At 44.0% G+C, this 26,501-nt stretch overlaps 1 protein-coding gene across 1 annotated transcript in view; it reads right to left on the bottom strand.

The window, feature by feature from the left end:
• dnah2 (dynein, axonemal, heavy chain 2) overlaps nucleotides 1-26,501 on the bottom strand; it is a 609,335-nt gene that overhangs the window by 355,034 nt on the left and 227,800 nt on the right. Inside the window, exons 13-17 of the mRNA XM_072258532.1 lie at nucleotides 23,447-23,629; nucleotides 21,489-21,703; nucleotides 15,763-15,909; nucleotides 14,035-14,191; nucleotides 5,582-5,821 (exon numbers count right to left, since the gene is read on the bottom strand). Coding sequence (XP_072114633.1) covers nucleotides 5,582-5,821; nucleotides 14,035-14,191; nucleotides 15,763-15,909; nucleotides 21,489-21,703; nucleotides 23,447-23,629 — 942 coding nt within the window. The remainder of the gene's footprint in view (nucleotides 1-5,581; nucleotides 5,822-14,034; nucleotides 14,192-15,762; nucleotides 15,910-21,488; nucleotides 21,704-23,446; nucleotides 23,630-26,501) is intronic.

Raw genomic sequence — 26,501 nt, 5'->3', positions numbered from 1 at the left:
GATGCCATGCACAATTCTGATTTGATGAAGACAGACGTGAGAAGCAGAGGAACATCTGGAGTAATTTCTGAAATGCCCGGTTCGCTGCCACTGCTACTGTGCCATCGAGAATCTCCGGAGGGAAGGCCCCAAAATCCCCGGCTTTGCCTGCTGCTGGCGACCAAGGCTGAGGTCGAAGCGTTCAGCAGAGATGGTGCTCGGTACTCGGTGTCGGAGGGCTGATCAGAGCTCGAAGTTTTCGGACGACTCAGAGTCGGACTGTGGTCGGGCATGGCAGGAAGAGATTTCTTCCTTCTCCCGTCTGCGTGAGATGTGGGACTTTCAAGGGACTTTGAACTTTTTTACTGTGCCATGGCCTGTTCTTTATCAAGTTATGGTATTGTTGCACTGTTGTAACTATATGTTATAATTATGTGGTTTTTGTTAGTTTTTCAGTCTTGGTCTGTCCTGTGTTTCTGTGATATCACACCGGGGGAATATTGTATCATTTCTTAATGCATGCATTACTAAATGACAATAAAAGGGGACTGCGTGTCCTCATAATCTAATCTAATAACTGTGGGAAAAAAGTTTGGCATGAGCTAGATGGGCCAAAGGGCCTGTTTCTGTGCTTTAGTGCTCTGTGACTCTAACAGTTAACAGTACTGGTAATTAACTTAGGGAATTTACATCAGTGTTTCTAAAGTTCTCTGCATAAATTCATTCTACGAAACAGCGAGAGAGGGATTGGGGCCAAATACAGTCATAATGTGCCAAATGGTCTCATAAAATGCCATAACCCTCTGTCAGTAAACAGAGCAATGACCACTAGCTTTACACTGTGATACTTTTTCTTGAAAGCCCAGCCTCTCATGAGATTCCACCACCAAGATTTTCATTCCTATTATAGTGATTGGCCGCAACCACCCATTATTGCGACAGGCTCCCTGAATAATGGGGCCCACCACAACGGGACCCAGTCTGGTCAGCACCACTCCATCCAGATCTCAACCTTCTCTGAGTGCACAGTTGTGCCCAGTGCCGATCTCTTGTTGCTCTCCAAGCTGTGGTCAGCTAAAGACACATACTATCAGGGTGCATTTCTCCTCTGCTCCAGAAACCAGCTGCTTCTAAGTCACACAGACTGCATCATTTTTAAATCAATAGTGTATATAAATATTCATAGTAAAATTACTTACAAGAATAAATAGTGCAATGCCTTTTCATTCTTGCATTCATAAACAAGACATTAAACAGTGTTCTGTTACCCTCCTTAAAACCAATAGGACTGTTACCACTCATGTGGCCCCCTGGGGTGGTACACTACTGCAATAATTCCTCACCTAACCTGGTCCCTTCTTCTCCAGAAGCAGAAGAACTTTACACTGTGGTCCTGCCCCACCGAACCACTGCAGTGTGCTCCAAGCTTCAGTGCATCTCACACCAGGTCCTCCTGCAGCCCGGAATGTGTTAGTTACAGACATCTTGATGTGCTGGCAGACCAACTGGTTTGGGACAGCCCAAACCATGTCTTTCACCAAGTTGTTGATCTTCTAGCAGCACTTGATCTCCATGTGTATATGTACCCCGGAGACAGCCCATAACTCAGAGAGTCCTCTATCAAGCAGCTGCTCAGGACGAACCGTGACACAGAAAAATGCATCATTTGCACTAACCACCAGCACAACCTAGACATGTGCCGAGGGCAGCCACAAGTGTCGCCAACATAGCATGCCCATGATACTCGGGAGAACAACACAGAAAACACAAGCAACACAACAACAGCAGCAAAACAAGCCCCATTCCTCCTTCCCACCCACCCACACACAGGTAGATTTCCAAAGCCAGGACAGGCCTCCAACAGTCTCAGGTCTCTGACTTGCCAGTGGACTTCAGACTTGTAGACCCATGGCTATGATTCACTTGTCATCATTGCTTTATAGGCATCCGTTACTCTCGTGAGACCATGGATTTGCGCCTTGGAAGGTTTCCAGGGCGCAGGCCTGGGCAAGGTTGTATGGAAGACCGGCAGTTGCCCATGCTGCCAGTCTTCCCTCTCCATGCCGCCGATGTTGTCCAAGGGAAGGGCATTAGGACCCATACAGCTTGGCACTGGTGTCATCGCACAGCAATGTGTGGTTAAGTGCCTTGCTCAAGCACACAATACGCTGCCTCAGCTGTGGCTCGAACTAGCGACCTGCAGATCACTAGACCAACGCCTTAACCACTTGGCCATGCGCCAACACATCATTGCTATTAATATGGATAATAGAAAGATGGAGGGTAACGTAGGGTTAGATTGATCTTGGAGTAGGCCAGAAGTGGGCCAAAAGGCCTGTACCGTGTAATGTTCTATGTTCTAAACCTTTGCTGAACCATGCTACAAACAATTTCCATTTTGTGGAGACCAGGATGCTCACAATGTTCCAGCCACGGCAGACAAACCCTTTGGTCCTGTCCTAGGAATGATATGCAGTGTATGGTCATAAACCACAAGACCCCCCCCCCCTTCCACCACCATATACTGGCCTTGTTTTACTCATTTGCCTTGCTTTCTTCTGCTTTAAATTATGCGGTCATAAGGCTCACTGAGCTGCTGTGCACTGGTTCCCCAGAATTACACAGTGGTCTCCCTGGATTCCCTCATGATCCTATGGATCAGCTTTGGGAATGGCAAGTTGTCTGAAATACTTTAGGAATGGAAGTCAAGATGGCACCAAACAGTGGTCTCTGTTGAGTTGTTTTTTTAGGTTCGTAGGGATGGCTTTGAGGACAGAAAGGGGAGTTAGGGGTTTTGCAACTCTGATGTGGAGGAAATTGAGATCAAGCCAGAGTCAAAGCCTCCACCTTGTGCTTGAAAGCCCGCAACATAATCCCGGGACACCTCAAAATCCATTTATTATCAATGTATGTATACATTATCCAACCTTGAGATCCGTCTGTGAAGGCTCTCAGTCATCCAGCTCATTGTATATCAAGCAGTAATAAATCAAGGCAACTGGGCTTGCTGTGTTGTCGAGAAGACATTTCGCCCCTCATCCGAGATACTTCTTCAGTTCTGATCCATGGTGGGTAATTTTCCAGTTTATAAACTCAGTGAGTTGTTTAAAGGTACACAATCATATGAGGGTCACTAAGAGTCTTAAAGGTAATGAGAGGATCATTCATCTTATCTTTGGATGAATGAAGGTGTGAACTACTGTGGAAATGCTGGGGTAGAGATGTTAGGACTGCATTATAAGTAGCTACAAACGCACTTAGACAGCTGGTTGTGGATTACAGGAGGAATGGAGACGGGCTAACCCCTATTGACATCAATGGATCTGGGGTTGAGAGGGTAAACAGCTTTAAGTTCCTCAGCATCCACATCACCGAGGACCTCAACAGTGCCCCTTTCACCTCAGACGGTTGAGGAAGTTTGGTATGGGTCCCCAAATCCTAAGAACTTTCTACAGGGGCACAATTGAGAGCATACTGATTGGCTGTATCACTGCCTGGTATGGGAACTGTATCGCAGGATTCTGCAGAGAGTGGTGCAGACTGCCCAGCGCATCTGCAGTTGTGAACTTCCCATGATTCAGGACATTTACAAAGACAGGTGTGGAAAAAGGGCCCGAAGGATCATTGGGGACCCGAGTCACCCCAACCACAATCTACTCCAGCTGCTACTATCCAGGAAATGGTACCTCAGCATAAAAGCCAGGACCAACAGGCTCCGGGACAGTTTCTTCTACCAGGCCATCAGACTGATTAACTCATTTTGATTTGATTGTATTTCTATGTTACATTGACACTTCTATTTATTATAAACTATTATAAATTACTATGATTGCACACTGCACATTTAGATGGAGACATAACGTAAAGATTTTTACTCCTCGTGTATGTGAAGGATATAAGAAATAAAGCCAATTCAATTCAATACTTACAATGCAGTCCTAACATCTCTACCCCGGTGTCTCCACAACAGTTCACACCTCCATTCATGCAAAGATAAGACTAATGACCTTCTCTATGACTCTTAACAACCCTCATATGATTGCTATACCTTTAAACAGCTCACTGAGTTTATAAACTGGAATATTACCCACCATGGATCAAAACTGAAGAAGCCTCGCAGATGAGTGGCAAAAACTCATCGAGATAACACAGCAAGTCCAGTTGCTTTGAATTACTATTGCTTAAAAAACCTTGAGATCCATCTCCTTAAATGCAGCCACGAAACAAGAAACCCAAAAGAACCCATTAAAAAAAAGACCAACAAACACTCAATGCACAGAGAAAGAGAAAACACAAATTGTACAAACAATAAAAGCAACAGCATTCCGAAGGCAGTTGATGTCGGGTGGGCAGACCAGTGTGGATGAGGGCTGCTGGCATCCTGTTCCCAAGTGTGTCAGTGGGTTCCAGATTTGGAGTTCCACGCAGGCAGGGGACATGAGGTCCACTGTTTCCCTGGGTATGCAAATTGGTGAGACTGCAGTTTGAGGGCTAGTGTTGGGTTCCCATGATTGGCAAATACAGAGATTGAGGCCCAGTGTTTGGTGACTGGCAGCTCCAGGTGTTGAGGCCAATGATCAAGGCCCGAGGGTTAATCAGGAATTCTGGAAGTGGATGCGAGATGGCCGGAGCCTTGATTGTGCAAATCTGTGCAAGACCACTGGAGACTGAAGGCCAACAACAACTTACCCTGTGTTTGGAGGACTGAGTGTGTGGGTGGGAAGGAGGAACAGAGCTTGTTTTCCCCTTAATGCTTTGTTGCTTGTTGTGTTCTGTTTTTGTTGTGTCATATGTTGTTGTGCCAAGCTTGGTGGGCATGCTATACTGGTACTGGTATGCGTGGTAACACTTCTGGGCTTCCCTAGCATGCCCTCAAGTGTGTTGTTTGTAAATACGAACAATGCACTCCACTCTATGTTTTGAGGCACATGTGATAAATAAATCTGAAGGTCTACTCTGGAGGTTGTGTCACATGCCCTCTAAACTCTAACCTTTCCTTTTCCTCATTTCCCTGATCATGATGAGCTAACAATCCCAAGTCGGATGGGATTGTTCTCCGGTTGAGCGGGATCATTCCCAAATTGGGTGGGATTATTCCCAAATTGGGTGGGATTGTTCACAGGTCAGGCAGGATTGTTTACTGTTATAGTTTATAGTGGCATGGGATCGTAGCTGTTAGTGCAATTGTTTTATGGAACCAGCAATCACCAATTAGGATTCAATTCCCGCCATTGCCTAAAGGATTTTGTACATTCGCCCCATGACCACATGGGTTTCTTCCAGGTGTTCCAGTTTCCTCCTATATTTAAAAAATATGCAGGCTAGTAAGTTGTGAGCATATTATGATGGTGCCAGAAGTGTGGCAACAATTGTGGGCTGCCCACCATAATCCTCACTGATTTGATCTGATGCAAACAACACACTTCACTCTATGTTTTGCTATATATGGACAAATAAATCTAATCTTAAAATCTCTTTACCTTTATAACAGTGGCTAGAAGCCATCTCCCCCCACCCCCCCCCCCCACGGCTTTGGAATCTCAGGACAGCAGGGAGCTTATGCTGAGGGAAGGAATCTGGGGAATGAGTCAAAGAAACTCACCTCATATCCATCATTCTTGAAGACAAGGTACGTTTGTCGCATGATAGCCACAATCTCGCTGTGTATGTTTAGGAGCTTGGACTGGACGTGCTCCTGGTGGACATGCTGTGCTTCTTGGAAGTCCCTGTCGCTGTATGTGCGCCTGCTGTCAATGTGCACCAGCAGCAAGTCGCTCATTTGGTAGGCGTACTTCTGGATCTGTAGACTCGCGGCCTTGTACTCGTCAAACGTCAGCTGCAGCTGCTCGGGAGCAAGGGAACATTCAGGGTTCTTTAACATCAGCAAGCAAATATCACTGCTTTCCTTGACTGAGGACAGGCTTGGTAGTTAGTAGAGTGGAAGTCGTGACAAGGCAAGGTTTTAGTTAATGGCCGGGTAAGATAACATACAGATATAAACAATAAGATTGAAAATCTTATTTTTAATAAGAACGTTTACAAAGACAATACCGGGACATGAGAACTTGAGTTCTAGTGAAAAGTTGAATAGGTTAGGATTTTATTACTTGGAGCATAGGAGAATGAAGTGAGATTTGATAGAGATATACAAATTATGAAGGTAACTGCAAGTAGGCTTTTCTACTGAGGTTGGGTGAGACTAGAACTAAAAGTCATATCGTCATCATTATGTGCTGTGTCATATGACATTGGCGATCATGGTCTTTCCATAACCATGACTGTTCTTGTCAAATTTTTCTATATAAGTGGTTTGCCATTGCCTTCTTCAGGGCAGCATCTTTACAAAACAGGTGACCCCAGCCATTATCAATACTCTTCAGAAATTGTGTGCCTGGCGTCAGTGATCTCATAACCAGGAATTGTGATATGCTTCACCTGTTCATACGACCATCCATCACTTGCTCCTATGGCTTCACATGACCCTAAGCAGGTGCTACAGCTTGCCTAAGAATGATCTGCAGTCTCATGGAGGGAAGGAGCACTTTCACCCTCCTTTGGCAGGGACAATCTCCACTCCACCATTCTAAAAGTCTTATATTAAGGGTGAAAGGTAAAATATTTAAGAGGAAACTTCTCTCAGAGGGTGATGCAAGTGTGGTATGAGCTGCCAGTGGGAGTGGTGAATGTGGGTTTAATTTCAACTTTTAAGAGAAGTTTGGATAAGTACATGGACGGGAGGGGTACAGAAGACTATGGTCCAGGTTCAGGTTGATGGGACTAGGCAAAACAATTGTCCTGCACGGACTGGATGGGTTGATGTGCTGTAGTGCTCTGTGACTCTATAGCGTGTCATCAACCCAGGCAAGAAAGATCGTTGAAGAGCATAGTTAGCATGGTTTCCCTTTGTTTAGCAGAGGACTGGAGCCATTTGGCATACCGAGACAAGATAAGGATGCAAATTAAGGACTCTAGGGTGACACTTACTATTGATCAGTTACTTTACTAATTCTGAAATATTATCGGCCTTGATTGAATAGATTCTTTTGCTTACTAATACCTGTATCACGGAGGTGTGATTGGTGATTGATTATGCAAATAAGGAATTTGAACATACAAAGGTTCCTAAATCAAAGTTGCCGGTGAACGCAGCAGGCCAGGCAGCATCTCTAGAAAGAGGTACAGTCAACATTTCGGGCCGAGACCCTTCGTCCTGGTGCTGCGTTCACCAGCAACTTTGATGTGTGTTGCTTGAATTTCCAGCATCTGCAGAATTCTTCGTGTTAAGGTTCCTAAATGTTCAGTATCTCTATACAACTAGTCAGTTCTGTATAAAAATGGCATCTCTAGGTTGTAACTTTAGTATGGTTTGATGGCAGGGATCGGGTCAGGAATGTTCACACCGCGACCCTGTTAATCTGAAAGGAGACCAATCTTGACATTACACGCCAGACCAACTGATCCAGCGGGTAGTAAAAGGATAAACCCGCGACCCACTGGAAATCATGAAAATCGTTAGCCACAACATCGAAGGCTTCAGCCACAGTAAAGCAGAAATCCTGGCAAACTTAAAACCGGACATCTTGTGCATACAAGAAACTCATAGGCTGAACAACCAACCCCATGTGCCAGGAATGCACTTGGCTATTGACACCCCTAGCCAAACTTACGGAAGTGCAATCTTTGTTAAAGAGAAATCTACAGTAATGAGCACAGCAAACATCCAAGCTGGCTCAATGGAACTTCTGAAAGTTGAAACAAAAACACATAAATATCATCTCAGTCTACAAACCCCCTAATGAACCATTCATGTGGCCACCTAACCTAGATCTCCAGGACAAAATGTACCCCATTATTGGTGACTTTAATAGCCATAGCATCAACTGGGGATACGAAGATGACGATGCAGATGGAGAAGAAGTTGTATCATGGACTCTAAACAACAGCCTTGAGCTACTATATGAGTCAAAGGACACCCCTACCTTCACAAGTGCCAGATGGAGAAAAGGATACAACCCAGACCTTGCTTTTGTTACCTCGGCAAGCTCCAACCTCTTCACACGAACAGTCCTCCAACATATACCCAAATCCCAACATCGTCCAGTCCAGGTAGAATCCCTTCCAGTTCTGAGATCTGTACCATCAATGTACTTAGCAAGATTTAACCTGAGGAAAGCGAATTGGACATCTTTCACAGAATCCCTTGATCAACTTATCGATACCATACCACCAGAACCTGATCATTATGATGAATTTGTCTGACTAATCTGGAAAGTAGCACAGCAGAACATACCTAGAGACTGCAAAACCAAATACATTCAGGGATTGACTAGTGATATCAAGCAAAGTTATGATGAGTATGTCAACTTGTATGACCAAGACCCGTTTGGTCAAGACATAATTGAAATGGGAGAGTCAGTTCTGTCCCTAACGAGCCAAGACAGACAACAGTGTTGGCAGGAACTGATAGAAAACACAGACATGACCAAGAGCAGTAAGAAGGCATGGGCAACTGTTTGGAAACTCAATTCAGACAATAGACCACCACAGTGAATTGCTGTAAAATCCAATCAGGTTATCCACCAACTAATACTAAATGGTCAACCAAATAATAAGGAACAGAGGCAAAAGAAAAAGCAACATCAGAAGGTGGAGTCAGGTCTCTCAAACGGGAATAACAACTTCCCACCTCTCACCCTAAAAGAATTAAAGGATGAAGTATCACAGCTAAAATTCAACAAAGCCGCTGGCATAGATCGGATTCTTAATGAATTCCTTAAACATCTTGGACCTAAAGCACTCCGCTGGCTTCTGACGAAGGGTCTCGGCCTGAAACGTCGACTGCACCTCTTCCTAGAGATGCTGCCTGGCCTGCTGCGTTCACCAGCAACTTTGATGTGTGCCGCTGGCTTCTGTCCCTTTTTAACTGTTGCCTAAGATCATTAAAAATACCTAAAAAGTGGAGAAGAGCCAAAGTTGTTGCTCTCCTAAAACCCAGTAAACATTCCTAAAAATTACAGACCAATTTCCTTGCTCTGCACCCTCTATAAACTCTATGAGAGACTCCTACTGAAAAGAATATCCCCCTTAGTCGAAGATCTTCTAACACCCGACCAAGCTGGGTTCAGGCCAGGCCGCTCTTGCTGCAGTCAAGCCCTGAACTTAACCCAGTATATCGAGGATGGCTTTGAAATGCGACAAATTACAGGGGCAGTAGTCGTTGACTTAACAAATTATTAGCAAAGTAATAAGCAGCTTCCTAGAAAATCGCAGATTTTATGTAGAAATGAATGGAATTAAGAGTAGATGACATCCACAAAAGAACAGACTACCACAGGGATCAGTCCCAGCACCTCTACTATTCAATGTTTACACAAACGACCAACCAACCTTTCTTAACACATGCAGGTTTATCTATGCAGACAACCTATGCATAGCAACACAAGCTAACTCCTTCCAAGAAGTTGAACTACGACTTACAGCAGTCCTCAAAGCAATGAAGTAGTATTATGAATTGTGGTCTCTGAACCCAAATTCATCAAAAACTCAAGTGTGTGCATTTCACCTGAGGAATCGAGAAGCAGCTCGGAAACTCAAGATCTTCTGGTGTGGGAAGGAGCTCAAACACCAACCGACTCCAATTTACCTGGGCGTGACACTGGATAGGGATAGGCCGCTCTCATTTGCCACCCACATCCAAAACCTTCAAGGGAAAGTTGGCTCTCACAATTCTCTCTTGAAAAAATTAGCAGGCATGAAATGGGGAGCCAATGCGCACACACTTAGATCAACTGCCCTAGCATTCTGTTATGCACCTGCAGATTACTGTGCACCTGTGTGGGGCAGATCAGCCCATGCGAAGAAAATAGACCCGTTGCTTAACAAAGCCTGCTGAATAATCACAGGCACACTGCGCCCCACACCCACTAACATCATTTACAGACTTGCAGGCATTGCTCCCCCCGAGATCCGAAGACACACTAGAACAAAAATTGAAAAAGGTAAACAGAACTCGGATCCACGGCACCCATTACATCATCATGTGCCACTTTCCAACCGCCTAAAATCACAGTGGAGGAACTACCGCATGGAACATCCCCCCCAAACATACAGGATTGACCTCTGACAACAAACAGAAGCCAGAACCCCACCAAACAATACAATGCCCCACAGAAATGTTACCAGACGGGGCACTGCTTGACAGACGGAAGTGGTGCACTCTCAACAGAGCGAGAGCAGGAGTTTGTAGGACGGGAGACAATATGGTGAAGTGGGGTTTAAAGACCAGCGAATCCTGTGAGTGTGGCGAAAGGGTGCAGAACATTGAACACGTTCTGTGCAACTGCCCACTCTCACCTGATTTAGCTGACACTGACCTGCTCAACGTCAACCAAACAACACTAGAGTGGCTGACTGTCTGGTGTGACAAGCTATGATGATGAGGGGTCACGTTGATCTCCTTGTATACAGTTTTGGTGACGCTGTTATTGAAAAGATGCTATTAAACCAGAAAGAGCACAGAAAAGATTCACCAGCATGTTGCCTGGATATTGGGGGGTGGGTCTGAATTACAAGGAGAAGTTGTGTAGATTAGTACTTTATTCCCTGGGACACAGGAAATTGAGGGGTGACCTGAGGTCAAGAGGGAGACAGACAGGGTGAAAGCACACAGTCCTTCCTAGGGAGAGGGAGCTAAAAAACAAGACAGTATACATTTAAGAATAGAGGCAAGAGATTTAAAAGGGCCATCAGGGGGAGTTTCTTCATGCAAATAATTGTGCATATTTAGCATGAACTACCAGAAACAGGAGTTGAGGTGGGCACATCAGCAACATGAGAGTCTGAATCAGAATAAGGTTTAATATCACTGGCATATGTCATGAAATTTGTTGTTTTGCGGCAGTACATTGCAATACATAATTTTAAAAATCTATCAATTACAATAAATATATATATTGCATCTAATATATTAAATAAGAAGTTAAAACAGAAGGAAAAAAATAGTGAGGTAGTAATTATGGATTCATTGTCCATTCAGAAATCTGATGGTGGAGGGGAGGAAGCTGTTCCTGAAATGTTAAGTGCATGTCTTCAGGCTCCTGTACCTTCTCCTTGATGTTAAACATCTAGTTTTGCCATAGATAGGAGCAGTGGACCAAACACAGGCAGATGGGACTAGCTAGCTAGGTAACACAGTCAGCAGGGACAAGTTGTGCTGAAAGGCCTGTTTCTCTGCTGTGTGGCTTGATGACATTGAACAGGTTATCGGGTCATTATCACATTGCAGTTTCTGGGAGTTTGCCGTGCACAGCAAGGTTATTGTGTATACCATATTACAGCAGAAATATAATGTTTCCTTGGCCAAGATGCACTTCAAGGTATCCTGAGAGGATGGAGAACACAAAAGAAAAGCAGCATCTTTACTTCTTTGTGGTAAACTGACAGTAACTCGTAGCTGCGGACTTCAGGTGGCATAATAAATCACAGGACACTTTTATTACATAGAATTTCAAGGTTTTTACTAGAGATGTGGGAATCACATCCTGAAAATGGATGGAAATGGAGTCCCTCCCCACTGAAGTAGCGAGTGGCTGCAATTCACATAAAACAGGACCACTGGTTTACTGAGACAGACCCTGCTCAAAGGGATATGTTTGTTACACTCAGTGATGCATTTGCGGCAGTCTCCACATGAACACATCACAAAAATCTTTTCATTTCTCTTGGAAAGAGCAGCCTGTAGTGTGTTTCACATGGTCCTTGATAGACCTAATCTTTTTATTCACATTTCTACTCACATTCACGTTCAGATATTAACTCAACTCCTTATGCAAGTGAAATAATAATAAAAATAATTTATTTATAGATTATTATTCAGACAGAAGATTTAATTCAAAGGGATAAAGTGCAAACATGAAAATAAAAGATAAAAAATGTTAGTTGAAAGCAAGTTTCTAAACAGGTTTTGAGCCAGCATTTAAAAGTGTCAACTGAGTCTGCATCCCTTATGGTTTTAGGCATTGAATTGCACAGTTTATTAGTTCAGAAAAGCTGACGTGCCAATTATCTTTTGAGGGAGATTGTTTAAATTTAAGGGACCAGCAAAAGAAGGTCTGAGAGCTCGAGCAAGATTATAAAATAAAAGCAATTCTGAAGTGTACTCACAGACCATTAAGAGCTTTAAAAAGTAAGAGAACTTTAAAAAATAATCTTAAAAGATATAAGAAGCCAATGCAGAGAAGCTCAGGTGGGAGTGATATACTCCCTCACCCTAATTTTAGTTAAAAGTCTAGCAGCAGCATTCTGATTGATGTTTGTCAATAGATTTTTTTAATTTATTCATTTACAGGATGTAGGTGTCGCCAGCTAAACCAGCATTTATTGCCCATCCCTGGTTGTCTTTGAGAAGGTGGTGATAAGCTGCCTTCTTGAACCGCTGCAGTCCCTGAGGTGTAGGTACACCCACAGTGCTGTTAGGAAGGGAATTCCGTGATTTTGACCCAGTGACAATGAAGGAATGGCGATATGTTTCCAAGTCAGGATGGTGAGTGACTTGGAGGAGGACCAAGTGGTAGTGTTCCCAGGTATCTGTTGTTCTCATTCTTTAAATGGTAGTGGCCGTGGCTCTGGAAGGTGCTGCCTTAGGAACTTCTGCGTGTTGTTGCAGTGTATCTTGTAGATAGTACACACTGATGCAACTGTTCATCGATGGTGGAGGGATTGGTTGCTTGTGGAAGGGGTACCAATCAAGTGGGCTGCCTTGTACTGGATGGCGTCAAGCTTCTTGAGTGTTGATGGAGCTTCACTCATCCAGGCAAGTGGCAAGTATTCCATTACACTCCTGACCTGAGCCTTGTAGATGGTGGACAAACTTTGGGGAGCCAGGAGGTGAGTTACACCCTGCAGGATTCCTAGCCTTTGGCCTGCTCTGGTAGCCACGGCGTTTATATGGCTAGACCAGTTCAGTTTCCTGTCAATAGTAACCTCCAGGATGCTGATATTAGGGGATTCAGTGAAGGCGATGCCATTGAATTTCTCTTGTTGGAGATGGTCATTGCCTGGCTGAATGTTACTGGCCACTTGTCAGCCCAAGCCTAGATATTGTCCAGCTCCTGCTGCATTTGGGTATGAACTGCATCACTAACTGAGGAGTCACAAATGGTGCAGAACATTGTGCAGTCATCTGCAAACATCCTCACTTTTGACCTTATGACGGAAGGAAGGTCATTGATGAAGCAGCTGAAGATGGTTGGTCCGAGGACACTTCCCTGAGGAACTCCTGCAGTGATGTCCTGAGGATGAGATGATTGACCTCCAACCACCACAACCATCTTCTTTTGTGTCAGGTATGATTCCAACCAGTGGAGGATTTCCCCCAATTCCCATTGACTCCATTTTAGCTAGGTGCCATACTCAGTCAAATGCTGCCTTTGGAAAGCTAGTAAAAAGTATATTGCAGTAATGTCAGGAGGCCAGGCAGTATCTCCCAGCCCGAAGTGTCAACCGTTTACTGTTTTCCATAGATGCTACCTGGCCTGCTGAGTTCCTCCAGCATTTTGTGTGTGTTGCTTGAATTTCCAGCATCTGCAGATTTTCTCTTAGTTGCAGTAATCTTGTCTATTCGATATAAAGGCATGAATTAATTTTTCAGAATCATTACATGACAAGAACAGGCATACCTTTGCAATATTTCTTAAGTGCAGCTCTGGTCACTTAAATGCAGCTCTGGTCACTTTCTTTATGTGGGATTTAAAATTCAAATCTGAATCAAGGATAACACCCAGGCTTGTTACTTCTGATTTTACAATATCTGTGTTTTATCACAGAATCTACTCCGCCTCGACCAACCCCACCCTCCTATCAGGCAAAATCATGACAGCACATACCACCAAGCCTAAGGACATCTTCCAGCCTGCTGTTGTTAGACTAATGAAAGGTTCCTTAGTATACGATGGACTCTTGACCTCAAAATTACCTCTGTTGGACAATACAGGCTGCAGAGAGTGAAAATGGAGCAGATAATACGTAGAAGCATCCCACCCTAAGCAAGGTACACACCTGTCTGGCCTGCATCCTGCACTCATCAATGAAGTAACTCGACAGGATTCTGGATGACCACTTAAGCTTGGTCAACCCTGGAGAAATTTTCATGTCCAGGAATTTGATTCTGTCTTTGAAGAGATTCCTTTGCTCCTTTGTCAACTCATCAAGGATGCTAAAAAAATAAATATACAATTCTAATTTGGACTTCTTTCTTGTACCTGCACAATCTCTCCTCCTCACAGAGCCTTTGGATCTTGGCCCTGGACTCAGGAGTGTCTTTGGCCTGAAACATTATACCTGTTTCTCTTTCCACAGATCTCTCATCACTGAGGGATTCACGCAGTTTGCTGCATACAATTTGACATTTGACAGTTGTGGCTACGCTTCAGATGGTGAACTTGGGGTGGTGTTAAAGTGGCTGCCAGTCTTGCCTAGGGACATCAAAGATGAACACTTCCTAAGAGAGTCACTCGGTACTGCTGAGAAGCAGAGAAAAGTGTAGCCCTGATAGAGCAGGGTGGGAATTTAACCCTGGGCAATCAGACACCTAAACTTGCAAATTGGGTGCTTGGGTGGAGATACAGGTTGTCTCTACCAAAGGAGATTTAAGGAACTTCTTCTCTCCGCTAGCCTGCAAGGTGTAGCACCTGATTAGCCCCTGCCCCCGATCAGGATCACGTGAAGCCGTGGGAGCAGGTGGCTTCCTGCTCTTCAAGCTCATGAGCAGCCATTGCTGGTGTCTCCAGGAGCAGCTTGGAAGATGTGCAGTTTGGGGTGCAGCCACGTGAACTCGATTCCAAGCCAGGCTCATCAACTGAAGCGTCCCAGGAGATCGGAACATTAAGAGAGCTGTTAGAGGCCTCTGCACTCAGTCTACCGTGCTCTCTCTATCTCTCTTGATGGTGAGTTTGCTGTCAATTCTCAAGTCGGGGAACTCGAAATAACAAACAACACTGCAAACTGTAACATCAAAACAGAGAGCTGTTGGTCTCCTCTCTCGCTGTGGCAGGAGTGATACTTCTCTCCTCTTGTCAGCCAGAGAGAGAGAGCCTGTGCTATGTTCAACTGTTGGGTGAACAGGAGTTTTTAATGGCCTTTCGATCATGGTCTCTTTGGAGACTTTACTACTGCTTGCATAGTAGGTGATAAGGAGGCTACTGCTTTTTTGCTGTAATAAGTTGGGGAAGGGGAGGGTCAAAGAGAGCATTGATGCTTTGTTGCTGCTTGTGCGTGGAAGGGAAGGGAGCTTTGGGGTTATAATGTTTTTCCAGTCACTCATTATTTGGTATTTTTCTTGTTTTGTAGATGTCTGGAAAGAGTAAGAATTTCAGGTTGCATACTGCATACATTCTCTGATATTAAGTGGATATATTGAACCATCGACAATCCGTTTTCCTCTCTGTCCTCTCCCCATGCCTCAGATTGTTACATATTATTTTATCTATTAGCATGGTAAAAGGTCTTTCTGCCCCGACAAACCTGTGCCACACAATTAATCTACTAACCCATACATCTTTGGGATGTGGGAGGAAACCGGAGCTTTTGGAGGAAATCCACGTGCTCACAGGGAGAACATACAAACTCCTAACAGGTAGCAGCAGGAAGAGGTGCAAGAGGAGGCCAAAATAGACAACAAATGTTGGCGAGATTGCATTATGAATCTACAGCCATGAATATAGGACTCCCTCTTCGGATGGCACGTGGTTAACAATCTCAATCAAAAAGTAATGAGTCTTCACTGACCTGTTGTAATCACGCACGACCAGAAGAACACTCTCCCGGAGCTTCCTGAGTTCCTCCCGGCGCTGATAGATCTCCATTACATAGTGAGGGATCTCAAAAAGTAACCGTTCCCAATAATGGATTTCATCAAACAACTCCAACAGGTACCTGCACAGAAGCAGAAGGAGTAACACAACTAGCAGCACTTTCTCTTGAGTAATGTCTGCTGATCAGGATTGTCACAGACTGCTTTTAGTTATATTTAGGAAAAGCATTTATACCATAAAGGGAATTTAAGACCAAAAGATATAGAAACAGAATTAGGCCACTTGGCCCATTGAGTCTGCTCCACCATTTCATCATGGCTGATCCTTTTTCCTTCCCAACCCCAATCTCCTGCCTTCTCCCTGTATCCTTTCATGCCCTGACCAATCAAAAATCTATCAAGCTCTGTCTTAAATATACCCAATGAATTGGCCTCCACAGTCACCTGTGGTAATGAATTCCACAGATTCACTACTCTCTGACTAAAGAAATTCCTCATCTCCATTTTAAAAGGATGCCCCTCTATTCTGAGGCTGTGTCCTCTGATCTTAGACTCCCCACTAAAGGAAATATTCTCTCTACATTCAGTCCATTGAGGCCTTTCAATATGCAATTGCTTCCAATGAGATCACTCCTCATTCTTCTAAATTCCAATGAGTAGAGGCCCAGAGCCATCAAACACTCCTCATATGACAAGCCTTTCAATCCCAGAATCATTTTCGTGAACCTCCTTTGAACCCTCTCCAGTGTCAGAAATTTCTTACTTAGATAGGGGCCCAAAACTCCAAGTGAGGCCTCACCAGTGCTTTATAAAGCTTCAATATTACATCCTTGCTTTTATATTCTTGTCCTCTTGAAATGAATGCTAACATTGCATTTGCCTTCCTCACCACCGACTCAACCTGCAAATTAACCCTTAGGGAATCTTGCATGAGGACTCCCAAGCCCACTTGCACCTCAGATTTTTGTATTTTCTCCACACTTAGAAAATAGCCTACACTTTTATTTCTTCTACCAAAGCGTATGACAATACATTTCCCAACACTGTAGTCCCTCTGCCACTTCTTTGCCTATTCTCCTAACCTGTCTCAGTCCTTCTGTAGCCTCTCTATTTCCTCAAAACTACCTGCCCCTCCATCTATTTTGTGTCATCCGCAAACATGTCCACAAAACAATCAATTCTGTCATTCAAATCAATGACATATAACGTAAAAAGACACAGTCCCAATATCGACCCTTGTGGAATACCACTAGTCACCGGCAGCCAACAAGAAAAGGCTCCTTCTATTCCCATTCTTTACCTCCTGCCAATCAGCCAATGTTTTATCCATACCAGTATCTTTCCCAAAATACTATAGGCTCTTGTTAAACAGCTTCGTGTGTGGCACCTTGTTAAAGGTCTTCTGAATATCCAAATACACAACATTTATCAATTCTCCTTTGTCTATCCTGCTTATTATTTCTTCAAAGAATTCCAAAAGATTTGTCAGGCAAGAATTTCCCTTGAGGAAACCATGCTGACTATAGCCTGTTTTATCATATGCCTCCAAATAACCTGAAACCATCTCTTAACAATCAACTCCAACCACTGAGGCCAAACTAACTGGCCTATAATTTCCTTTCTTCTGCCTATTCCCTTCTTGAAGAGAGGAATGACATTTGCAATTTTCCAATCCTCTGGAACCATGCCAGAATCAATTGATTATCGAAAGTTCATAACTAATGCCTCCATGTTCCCTTCAGCCACCTCTTTCAGAACCCTGGGGTGTACACCATCTGGTCCAGGTGACTTATCTACCTTCAGACCTTTCAGTTCCCCAAGAACCTGCAACTTCACTCGTTTCTGCCTGCTGACACTCTCGAACTTTTGGCATACTGCCAAAAGTGAAGGCTGATGCAAAATACTTAATCATTTCTTCTGCCATTTCCTTGTCCCCCATTACTGCCTCTCCATCATCATTTTCCAGCAGTCCGAGATCTATTCTTGCCTCTCTTTTACACTTTATATACCTGAAGAAACTTTTGGTATGCTCTTTAATATTATTGGCTAGCTTACCTTCGTATTCCATCTTCTCCTTCTTTATGATTTTTTTAGTTGCCTTCTATTGGTTTTTAAAAGCTTCCAAATCTTCTAACTTACCACTATTTTTTGCTCTATTATATACCTTCTCTGGTTTTATGTTGGACTTTGGACTTCTGTCAGCCACAGTTGCATCATCCTGCCTTTAGAATACTTCTTTCTCTTTGGGATGTATATATCCTACGTCTTCTGAATTGTTCCCAGAAATTCCAGCCATTGCTGCTCTGTTGTCATCCCTGCTACTGTTCCTTTCCAATCAATTTTGACCAGCTCCTCTCTCATGCCTCTAATTTTCACTCCCCTTTTGCCTGTGGAACACCCAAGAAGAATACCAGACAACAGATAGTACAGTCAAATAAGATACGCTAACTTTTTGGCTGGATAGTGAGGCCACTGAAGATAGAGAACTGTAAGAACATTGAACACCGCAGGGCCGTGCTGGTGCTTCATCACACAATGCTGTGTCAACCTTATAATGTACTTTAAGATCAATCTGACCTATCCTTTCAAAAATAGCCCTCCAATTTCTTATCATCCATGTACCTAAGATTTTGTTAGATGTCATAATGTGTCTGCCTCTACCACCACCACTGATAGTGTGATCCATGTACCCACAATTCTTTGCGTAAAAACACGGTTACCCCTAACATTCCCCTTATACTTTCCTCCAACCATCTTAAAATTATGCATCCTTGTATTGGCCATTTCTGCCCTGGGAAAAAGTCTCTGGCTGTCCATTCTATCTTTGCCTCTTGTAATCATATACACTCCTATCAAGTCACCTCTCATCCTCCTTTGCTCCAAAGAGAAATGCTCAACCTATCCCCATATGGCATGCCCTCTAATCTAGGCAGCATCCTGGTAAATCTCCTCTGCACCATCTCTAAAGCTTTCTATAATAAGGTGACCAGAACTGAACACAATACTCCAAGTGTGGTCTAACCAGGGTTGTATACAGCTGCAAAATTACCTCATAGTTCTTGAACTGAGTCCCCTGAGGGCAAACACACCATACACCTTCTTAGCAACCCTATCAACTTGCATGGCATATTTGAGGGATCTATGGATTTAGACTCCAAGATCCCCCTGTTCCTTCAGACATTCACATGTAAGAATCCTGCTATTAACCATATATTCTGCCTTCAAATTAGACCTTCCAAAGTGAATCACTTCAAATTTTTTTCAGGTTGAACTTCAACTGCCCAGATCTGCATTCTGTCAATGATCTGTTGTAACCTACATCAACCTTCAAGATTCAAGTTTATCTGTCACGTGTACAGAGAAACATACAGTGAAATATGTTTGCATTCACCTTCAACATGAACCGCAACACCATCAACCCGCGTGCCAGCATAATAAATTCTATCAGCATGTTGACTTTGCTGAGAACACATTAGACCTCGTTGATAATAACATCCCTGGCGCAAACAAAGCTGCTCCCAGCCCTCATCTCTGGTTCTCTGACCACTAATTCAACCACAAATTAAACCAGTTAAACTAATTCAAAGTGAGATAACACACACAAAATGCTGGAGGAACTCAGCAGGTCAGGCAGCATCGATAGAAATGAATAAACAGTCAATGTTTTGAGCTGAGATCCATCTTCAGGATTGAGAAGGAAAGGGGAAGATACCAGAATGATAAGGTTGGGAGAGGGGAAGGAGGCTAGCTGGAAGGTGATAGGTAAAGCCAAGTGCATGGGAATGGTCAACAGCTGGAGGAGAGTGGACCACAGGAGAAAGGGAAGGAAGAAGTGACCCAAGGGAAGTAATAGGCAGGTGAGAAGAGGTAAAAGGTCAAAGTAGAAAATAGGGAAAGGGCATGGAATTTACCTTCCAGAAGGAGAAATCGATATTCACGAGGGTACTCAGATGAAATATAAGGTGTTTCTCCATCAACCTGAGGGTGATCTCATCTTGGCACAAGAGGAGGCCATGGACCGTCACATGGGAATGGGAATGGGAATTAAAATGTTTGAACACCAGGAAGTCCTGCTTATGACAAATGGTGCGGAGATGCTCAACGAACAGGTCTCACCAATGTAGAGGAGACTGCATCGGGAGCACCAAACACAACTGACGACCCTAGCAGATTCACAGGTGAAGTGTTGCCTCACCTGCAAGGATTGTCAGGGCCCTGAATAGAGGTGAGGTAGGAGGTGAAAGGGCAGGTGTGGCACTCAGGCCACTTGCAGGGATAAGTGCAAGGAGGGAGAATAGTGGGGAGGTATGAATGGACAGCAGAATCATGGAGGCAGCGATCCATGTGGAAAGCAGTGGGGGTGGGGGAGGTAGGTAAAAATGTGTCTAGTGCTAGGATTCCTTTAGAAATGGTGGAGGTTGCAGAGGATAATGTGTTGGATGAAGGACTGGCCAGAAGGAGCAACCTCATAATTGAGGGACTGTCTTGAAAACATGGACTGGAACACGTTCAGGGAGGCGGCTACCTGCAACAATCACATTAACATCAACGAATATGTGATTGGCTAAATGGAGAAATGCATTGAGGGCGTCATCATTATTAACGACATCTACAGTATGTGAGGATAAATGGATGATCTCACTTAGTCCCTCAACACTACCTCCTTGGTTAAGAAAGCACAGCAGTATCTCCACTTCGTGAGGAGATTGAGACGAATGAGCCTTCCAGATACCCCCCATTTTCATTCTAACCAATTTTTACAGGAGCACTATCGAGATTGTCCTGACCAGCTTCATCACCGTCTGGTATGGGAATTGCAAGACATCTGACTACAAGTCCCTCCAAAGTATTACAAGGACTGCTGAGAAGATCATTGGTGTCTCTTCCAACCATTAGAGATATTTATCAGGGGTGCTGTGTATGCAGGGCCCTTAGCATTGTCAATAATCCCTCCCATCCATCCTACAATCTCTTTGACCCCCCCCCCACCTCCCCAGCCATCAGGCAGGAGGTACTGTAGCATCAGGACAAGGACTGTTAGGATGAGAAGCAGCTTCCTGCCCCCAGACCGTAAGACTACTGAACTCCCTGCCACCACCCAGGTCTCATCACATATCAAGTGCCAGTAGCGTGATGCAGTTTACTTTTTAACTTGCATCATAAATGCACCTTATTATCCATTAAAATAATATTGCCAGTAGTAAATTACGTGTTATATGTGTGAGTTGTATGTACTGTGTTGTGCACCTTGGTCTGGAGGAACATTTGGTGGTATACATACACACAGATGAATGACAATAAACTGAATTTGAACTTGCACTACTGACTTACTACCTTCCACTTCCTCATCCAAGTCATTTATAAAAATCACAAAAAACAGGGGTCACAGAACAGATCCCTGAAGAACATCCTCCTCCTGGCAGAAAATGCTCCATCTACTGTCATCCACTGCCTTCTGTGGGCAAGCCATTTCTGAGTCCATGTAGCCAAGTCCCCATGTATACCATGTCTCATGACTTTCTGGACAAGACTATCATTGGTCACCTTATCAAAAGCCTTACTAAAGTCCATATACACCATATCCACCACTGTACTGTAATCAGTGCCTGGGGTTTGTCCATGATGACACTTGTGATTAGTTGGCACACACTATCAGCCCCACCTTGTTCCCTGTCTTTCCCAGTAACTACCAAAAACTGACATGTCGAAGTTTACGCTGAGTCGGCCATATTCATCATTAGTTCGAACCATCAGAGGTCTCTCCAAACGTTTTATGTTCTCCCGGTCCACATTGACAGTCCATTCAGTGAAGGTCTTGCGCACAAATTCATCCAGTGACTGCTCCAGTGACTTGTAGAATGCTATTGACTCATCTCCCAGTCCAATTTTGGGCAGGAAGGTGGCTTGTGCCAGAAACTGTGGATTACAAAGCAAAGAATGATATGAAATTAACATTTTATTACTTGTCAAAGTACCTGATAAACAAAGTTGTATCTACCAGTTCTGATTCTGCCTGTTGTGGAGTTGAATTTCCAGAGAAATAACAATGTTGTATCAGTTGACCTGTCCTGAGCCATGCAAGTAGGCACAATCTCAAGGAAGGCAAGCCAACATCTTTTCTTTCCTAGGAGTTAAAGGAGCTTCTACTTGTCACCAAACACTCTAACAAACTTCTACTGATGTACTGTTGGACGTACCCTGACTGGATGCATTACAGTCTAGTACAGCAATTTGAATGTACAGGATTGTAAGAAATTGCAGAGAGCAGTGGACTTTTCCCAATACATCACAGGCACATCACTCCCAGTAGTATCTGTAGGATGCACTGCCTCAAGAAAGCAACATACATCATCAAATCATCAGGGCTACGCCATCTTCCGCAATTCCCATCGGGCAGGAGATTTAAAAAAACCTGAAGGTCCTACACCACGTTCAGGAACAGCTACCATCCATCAATCATTTGGTTCTTAAACCAACTGACACATAGTTCAGCAACGCTGTGACTACTTTGATCACTTTGCATAAAATAGACTTTGAATCTTTTTAATTCTAATTCTGCTTTTTTTGTATGTTAAACACGTGAGATTCTGCAGATGGTGGAAATCCAAAGTAACATACACAAAATGCTGGAGTAACTCAGACTGAAAAGGAAAGCAGAAGAAGCCAGGAAAAGTTGGTTGGGGGAGGGGAAGGACCCACCCATCTATCTTCTCCCTTACCTGGACTAACCTATCACCTGTCAGCTTGTACTATTTCCCCTTTGCTCAACTTCTTATTCTGGCCTCTTCCCCCTTCCTTTCCAGTCCTGATGGTCTTGACCCAGAACATTGACTGTTTATTCCTCTCCATAGATGCTGCCTGACCTGCTGAGTTCCTCCACCATTTTGTGTTCAATTTATGCTGAAGTTTTTCTTGTGAATGTTGTCTATCTGATACTTTGTGCCTGTGATGCTGATGCAAGTAGGTGTTTCATTACACCTGTGCACACACATATTTGTGCATGTGACAATAAACTCAGCTTAGACTCTGTACTTTGACGTCCTGCTATTTATCCCATAATATATTCAAAAAGTCCATGAGTTTATAATTGATTCAGGGTGTTGATTTTGCAGGATGAATTTCAGAACAAAGAATATCATTACAACTATTCTGACTGTCCACAGGGAGGTATTGTGATTGGGAACAGGCAGCTCAGAAGGATATAGGAAGCAGATTGAAGATGTCAGAGGGGCCTTTTTTTTTTCCAAACAGAGTTATGGGTGCACCCTACCAGGGGTGGTAGTAGAGGCAGGGTGCATATAAGAGACTCTTAGATAGGCAAATGGATACAGAAAAATGGAGGACAATATAGGAGGAAAAGGTGAAATTGATCTTGGAGAAGGTTGAAATGTTGCACAACAATATGGCCAAAGGGCCTGTACTGTGCTGTAATGTTCTATGTTCTACAAGGAGTTTGCAAAATAGAAATGCAAAATACTGAAAGGGAAGCATTGGCAAGGCTGCAGATGAGGATCAGGCCAGGACTGACTGGAGTTCTTTCACAAAGCCGTTTGGGCACCATGGACTGAAGAGTATCCACGATGTCATGGTTTGTCCACTTCAGGGACTCCAGCTTTCTTTGCATCTGCAGCTTTGTCTGAATGTCAACATCCAGCTCACCTCCATGGACCTCTCAATGCGCCGGCGGAGAGTCCGTGCCCAGTGCGCCTGGCCAGCGAAACATGGCATCTGCGGAGGCAAGTAGATGGCCTTTCTGTTCAGATCTTTATTCACCCGAGAGAGCTCCTCATTGAACAGGATGTAGACTTCCACAGTCTTTTTATCAATGGTGCGTTTGATAGTCTGGAAGGAAAACGTGTGAGAGAGTAGTCTTTATCTTCATCTGAAAGGCATTCAAACATAGAACATTATAGCACAGTACAGACCCACAAAGTTGTACCATCCTTTTAACCTACTCCAAGATCAATCTAACCCTTCCCTCCTACATAGCCATCCATTTGCCAGTCTAAGAGTCTCTTAAATGTCCCTTTAGATTCTGGACTAGTTCCTGAGGATTGGAGGGTGGCTAATGTAACCCCACTTTTTAAAAAAGGAGGGAGAGAGAAACCAGGGAATTATAGACCGGTTAGCCTAACATCGGTGGTGGGGAAACTGCTAGAGTCAGTTATCAAAGATGTGATAACAGCACATTTGGAAAGCGGTGAAATCATCGGACAAAGCCAGCATGGATTTGTGAAAGGAAAATCATGACGAATCTCATAGAATTTTTTGAGGATGTAACTAGTAGAGTGGATAGGGGAGAACCAGTGGATGTGGTATATTTGGATTTTCAAAAGGCTTTTGACAAGGTCCCACACAGGAGATTAGTGTGCAAACTTAAAGCACACGGTATTGGGGGTAAAGTATTGATGTGGATAGAGAATTGGTTGGCAGACAGGAAGCAAAGTGTGGGAATAAACGGGACCTTTTCAGAATGGCAGGTAGTGACTAGTGGGGTACCGCAAGGCTCAGTGCTGGGACCCCAGTTGTTTACAATATATATTAATGACTTGGATGAGGGAATTAAATGCAGCATCTCCAAGTTTGCGGATGACACGAAGCTGGGCGGCAGTGTTGCTGTGAGGAGGATGCTAAGAGGATGCAGGGTGACTTGGATAGGTTAGGTGAGTGGGCAAATTCATGGCAGATGCAATTTAATGTGGATAAATGTGAAGTTATCCACTTTGGTGGGAAAAACAGGATTATTATCTGAACGGTGGCCGATTAGGAAAAGGGGAGGTGCAACGAGACCTGAGTGTCATTACACACCAGTCATTGAAAGTGGGCATGCAGGTACAGCAGGCGGTGAAAAAGGCGAATGGTATGCTGGCATTTATAGCAAGAGGATTCGAGTACAGGAGCAGGGAGGTACTACTGCAGTTGTACAAGGCCTTGGTGAGACCACACCTGGAGTATTGTGTGCAGTTTTGGTCCCCTAATCTGAGGAAAGACATCCTTGCCATAGAGGGACTACAAAGAAGGTTCACCAGATTGATTCCTGGGATGGCAGGACTTTCATATGATGAAAGACTGGATGAACTAGGCTTATACTCGTTGGAATTTAGAAGATTGAGGGGGGATCTGATTGAAACGTATAAAATCCTAAAGGGATTGGACAGGCTAGATTCAGGAAGATTGTTCCCGATGTTGGGGAAGTCCAGAACGAGGGGTCACAGTTTGAGGATAAAGGGGAAGCCTTTTAGGACCGAGATTAGAAAAAACTTCTTCACACAGAGAGTGGTGAATCTGTGGAATTCTCTGCCACAGGAAACAGTTGAGGCCAGTTCACTGGCTATATTTAAGAAGGGAGTTAGATATGGCCCTTGTGGCTAAAGAGATCAGGGGGTATGGAGGGAAGGCTGGTACAGGGTTCTGAGTTGGATGATCAGCCATGATCATACTGAATGGTGGTGCAAGCTCGAAGGGCCGAATGGCCTACTCCTGCACCTATTTTCTATGTTTCTATGTTTCTATGTCCCTAATGTACCTGTCTCTATCACCCCTGGCAAGCTGTTGGGAAGGTTTAGAGCAAGGATTTTCTAAATGGAGAGAAAATCAAAAAAAATCTGAGACGCAAAGGGACTTGGGAGTCCTTGTGCCGGATTCCCTAAAGATTAATTTGCAGGTTGAGTCTGTGGTCAGGAAGGCAAATGCGATGTCACCATTCATTTCAAGAGGACAAGAATATAAAAGCAAGGATACAATGTTGAGGCTTTATAAAGCACTGGTGAGGCCTCACCTTAGGTATTGTGAGCAGTTTTGGGCCTCCTATCTAAGAAAGGATGTGCTGACATTGGAAAAGGTTTCACAAAAATGATTCCAGGATTGAACGGCTTGTCATATGAAGAATGTTTGATGGCTCTAGGCCTCTATTCACTGGAAGTCAGAAGAATGAGAGGTGAGCTCACTGAACCTATCGAATGGTGAAAGGCCTTGATAGCGTGGATATGGAGAGGATGCTTCCTATGGTGGGAGAGTCAAGGACCAGAGGACACAGCCTCAGAATAAAGGTGTGTCCTCTTGGAACAGAGATGAGGAGGAATTTCTTTAGCCACAGTGGTGAATCTGTGGAATTTGTTGCCACAGGTGGCTGTGGAGGCCAAGTCTTTATATATATTTAAGCAGAGGTTGACAGATACTTGATTGGTCAGTGCATGAAGAGATAGTGGGAGAAGGCAGGAAGTTGGGGCTAAGAAGGAAAATAGATTAGCTGTGATGTAATGGCAGAGCAGACTCGATGGGCTATATGGCCAAATTCTGCACCCTGTATCTTATGGTCTTACGGGTTCCCAACTTGGGGTCCTTGTTTAATAATATTGGTCCATGGCATAAAAATGGTTGGAAACCTCTGGTTTAAAGGGATGTGGGCCAAATGCAGGTAAACGGAGTCCTGATGAAGGTCTCAGCCCAAAACATTAACTCTTTATTCCTTTCCACAGATGCTTCCTGATTTGCTGAGTTCCTCCATCATTTTGTGTATGCTACAAGTGGGGTCAGCTTAGACAAGTACTTTGATTGGTACAGGCCAGCTGGGATGCTTCTGTGTTATATAGCTCTCAGAATCTATAATTTACTGTGGCTAGATTGCTGGAAGATTCCAATAAAGGCTCCAGAAAACCGGAAACATCAACTGTTTTTATCTCGACAGACACTTTCTGACCTGCTGAGTAGCAGT

The sequence above is a fragment of the Mobula birostris genome, chromosome 5 (assembly GCF_030028105.1).
Source record: "Mobula birostris isolate sMobBir1 chromosome 5, sMobBir1.hap1, whole genome shotgun sequence".
NCBI classification, from domain to species: Eukaryota; Metazoa; Chordata; class Chondrichthyes; order Myliobatiformes; family Myliobatidae; genus Mobula; species Mobula birostris.
This window is presented reverse-complemented; position numbering and strand designations above follow the sequence as displayed.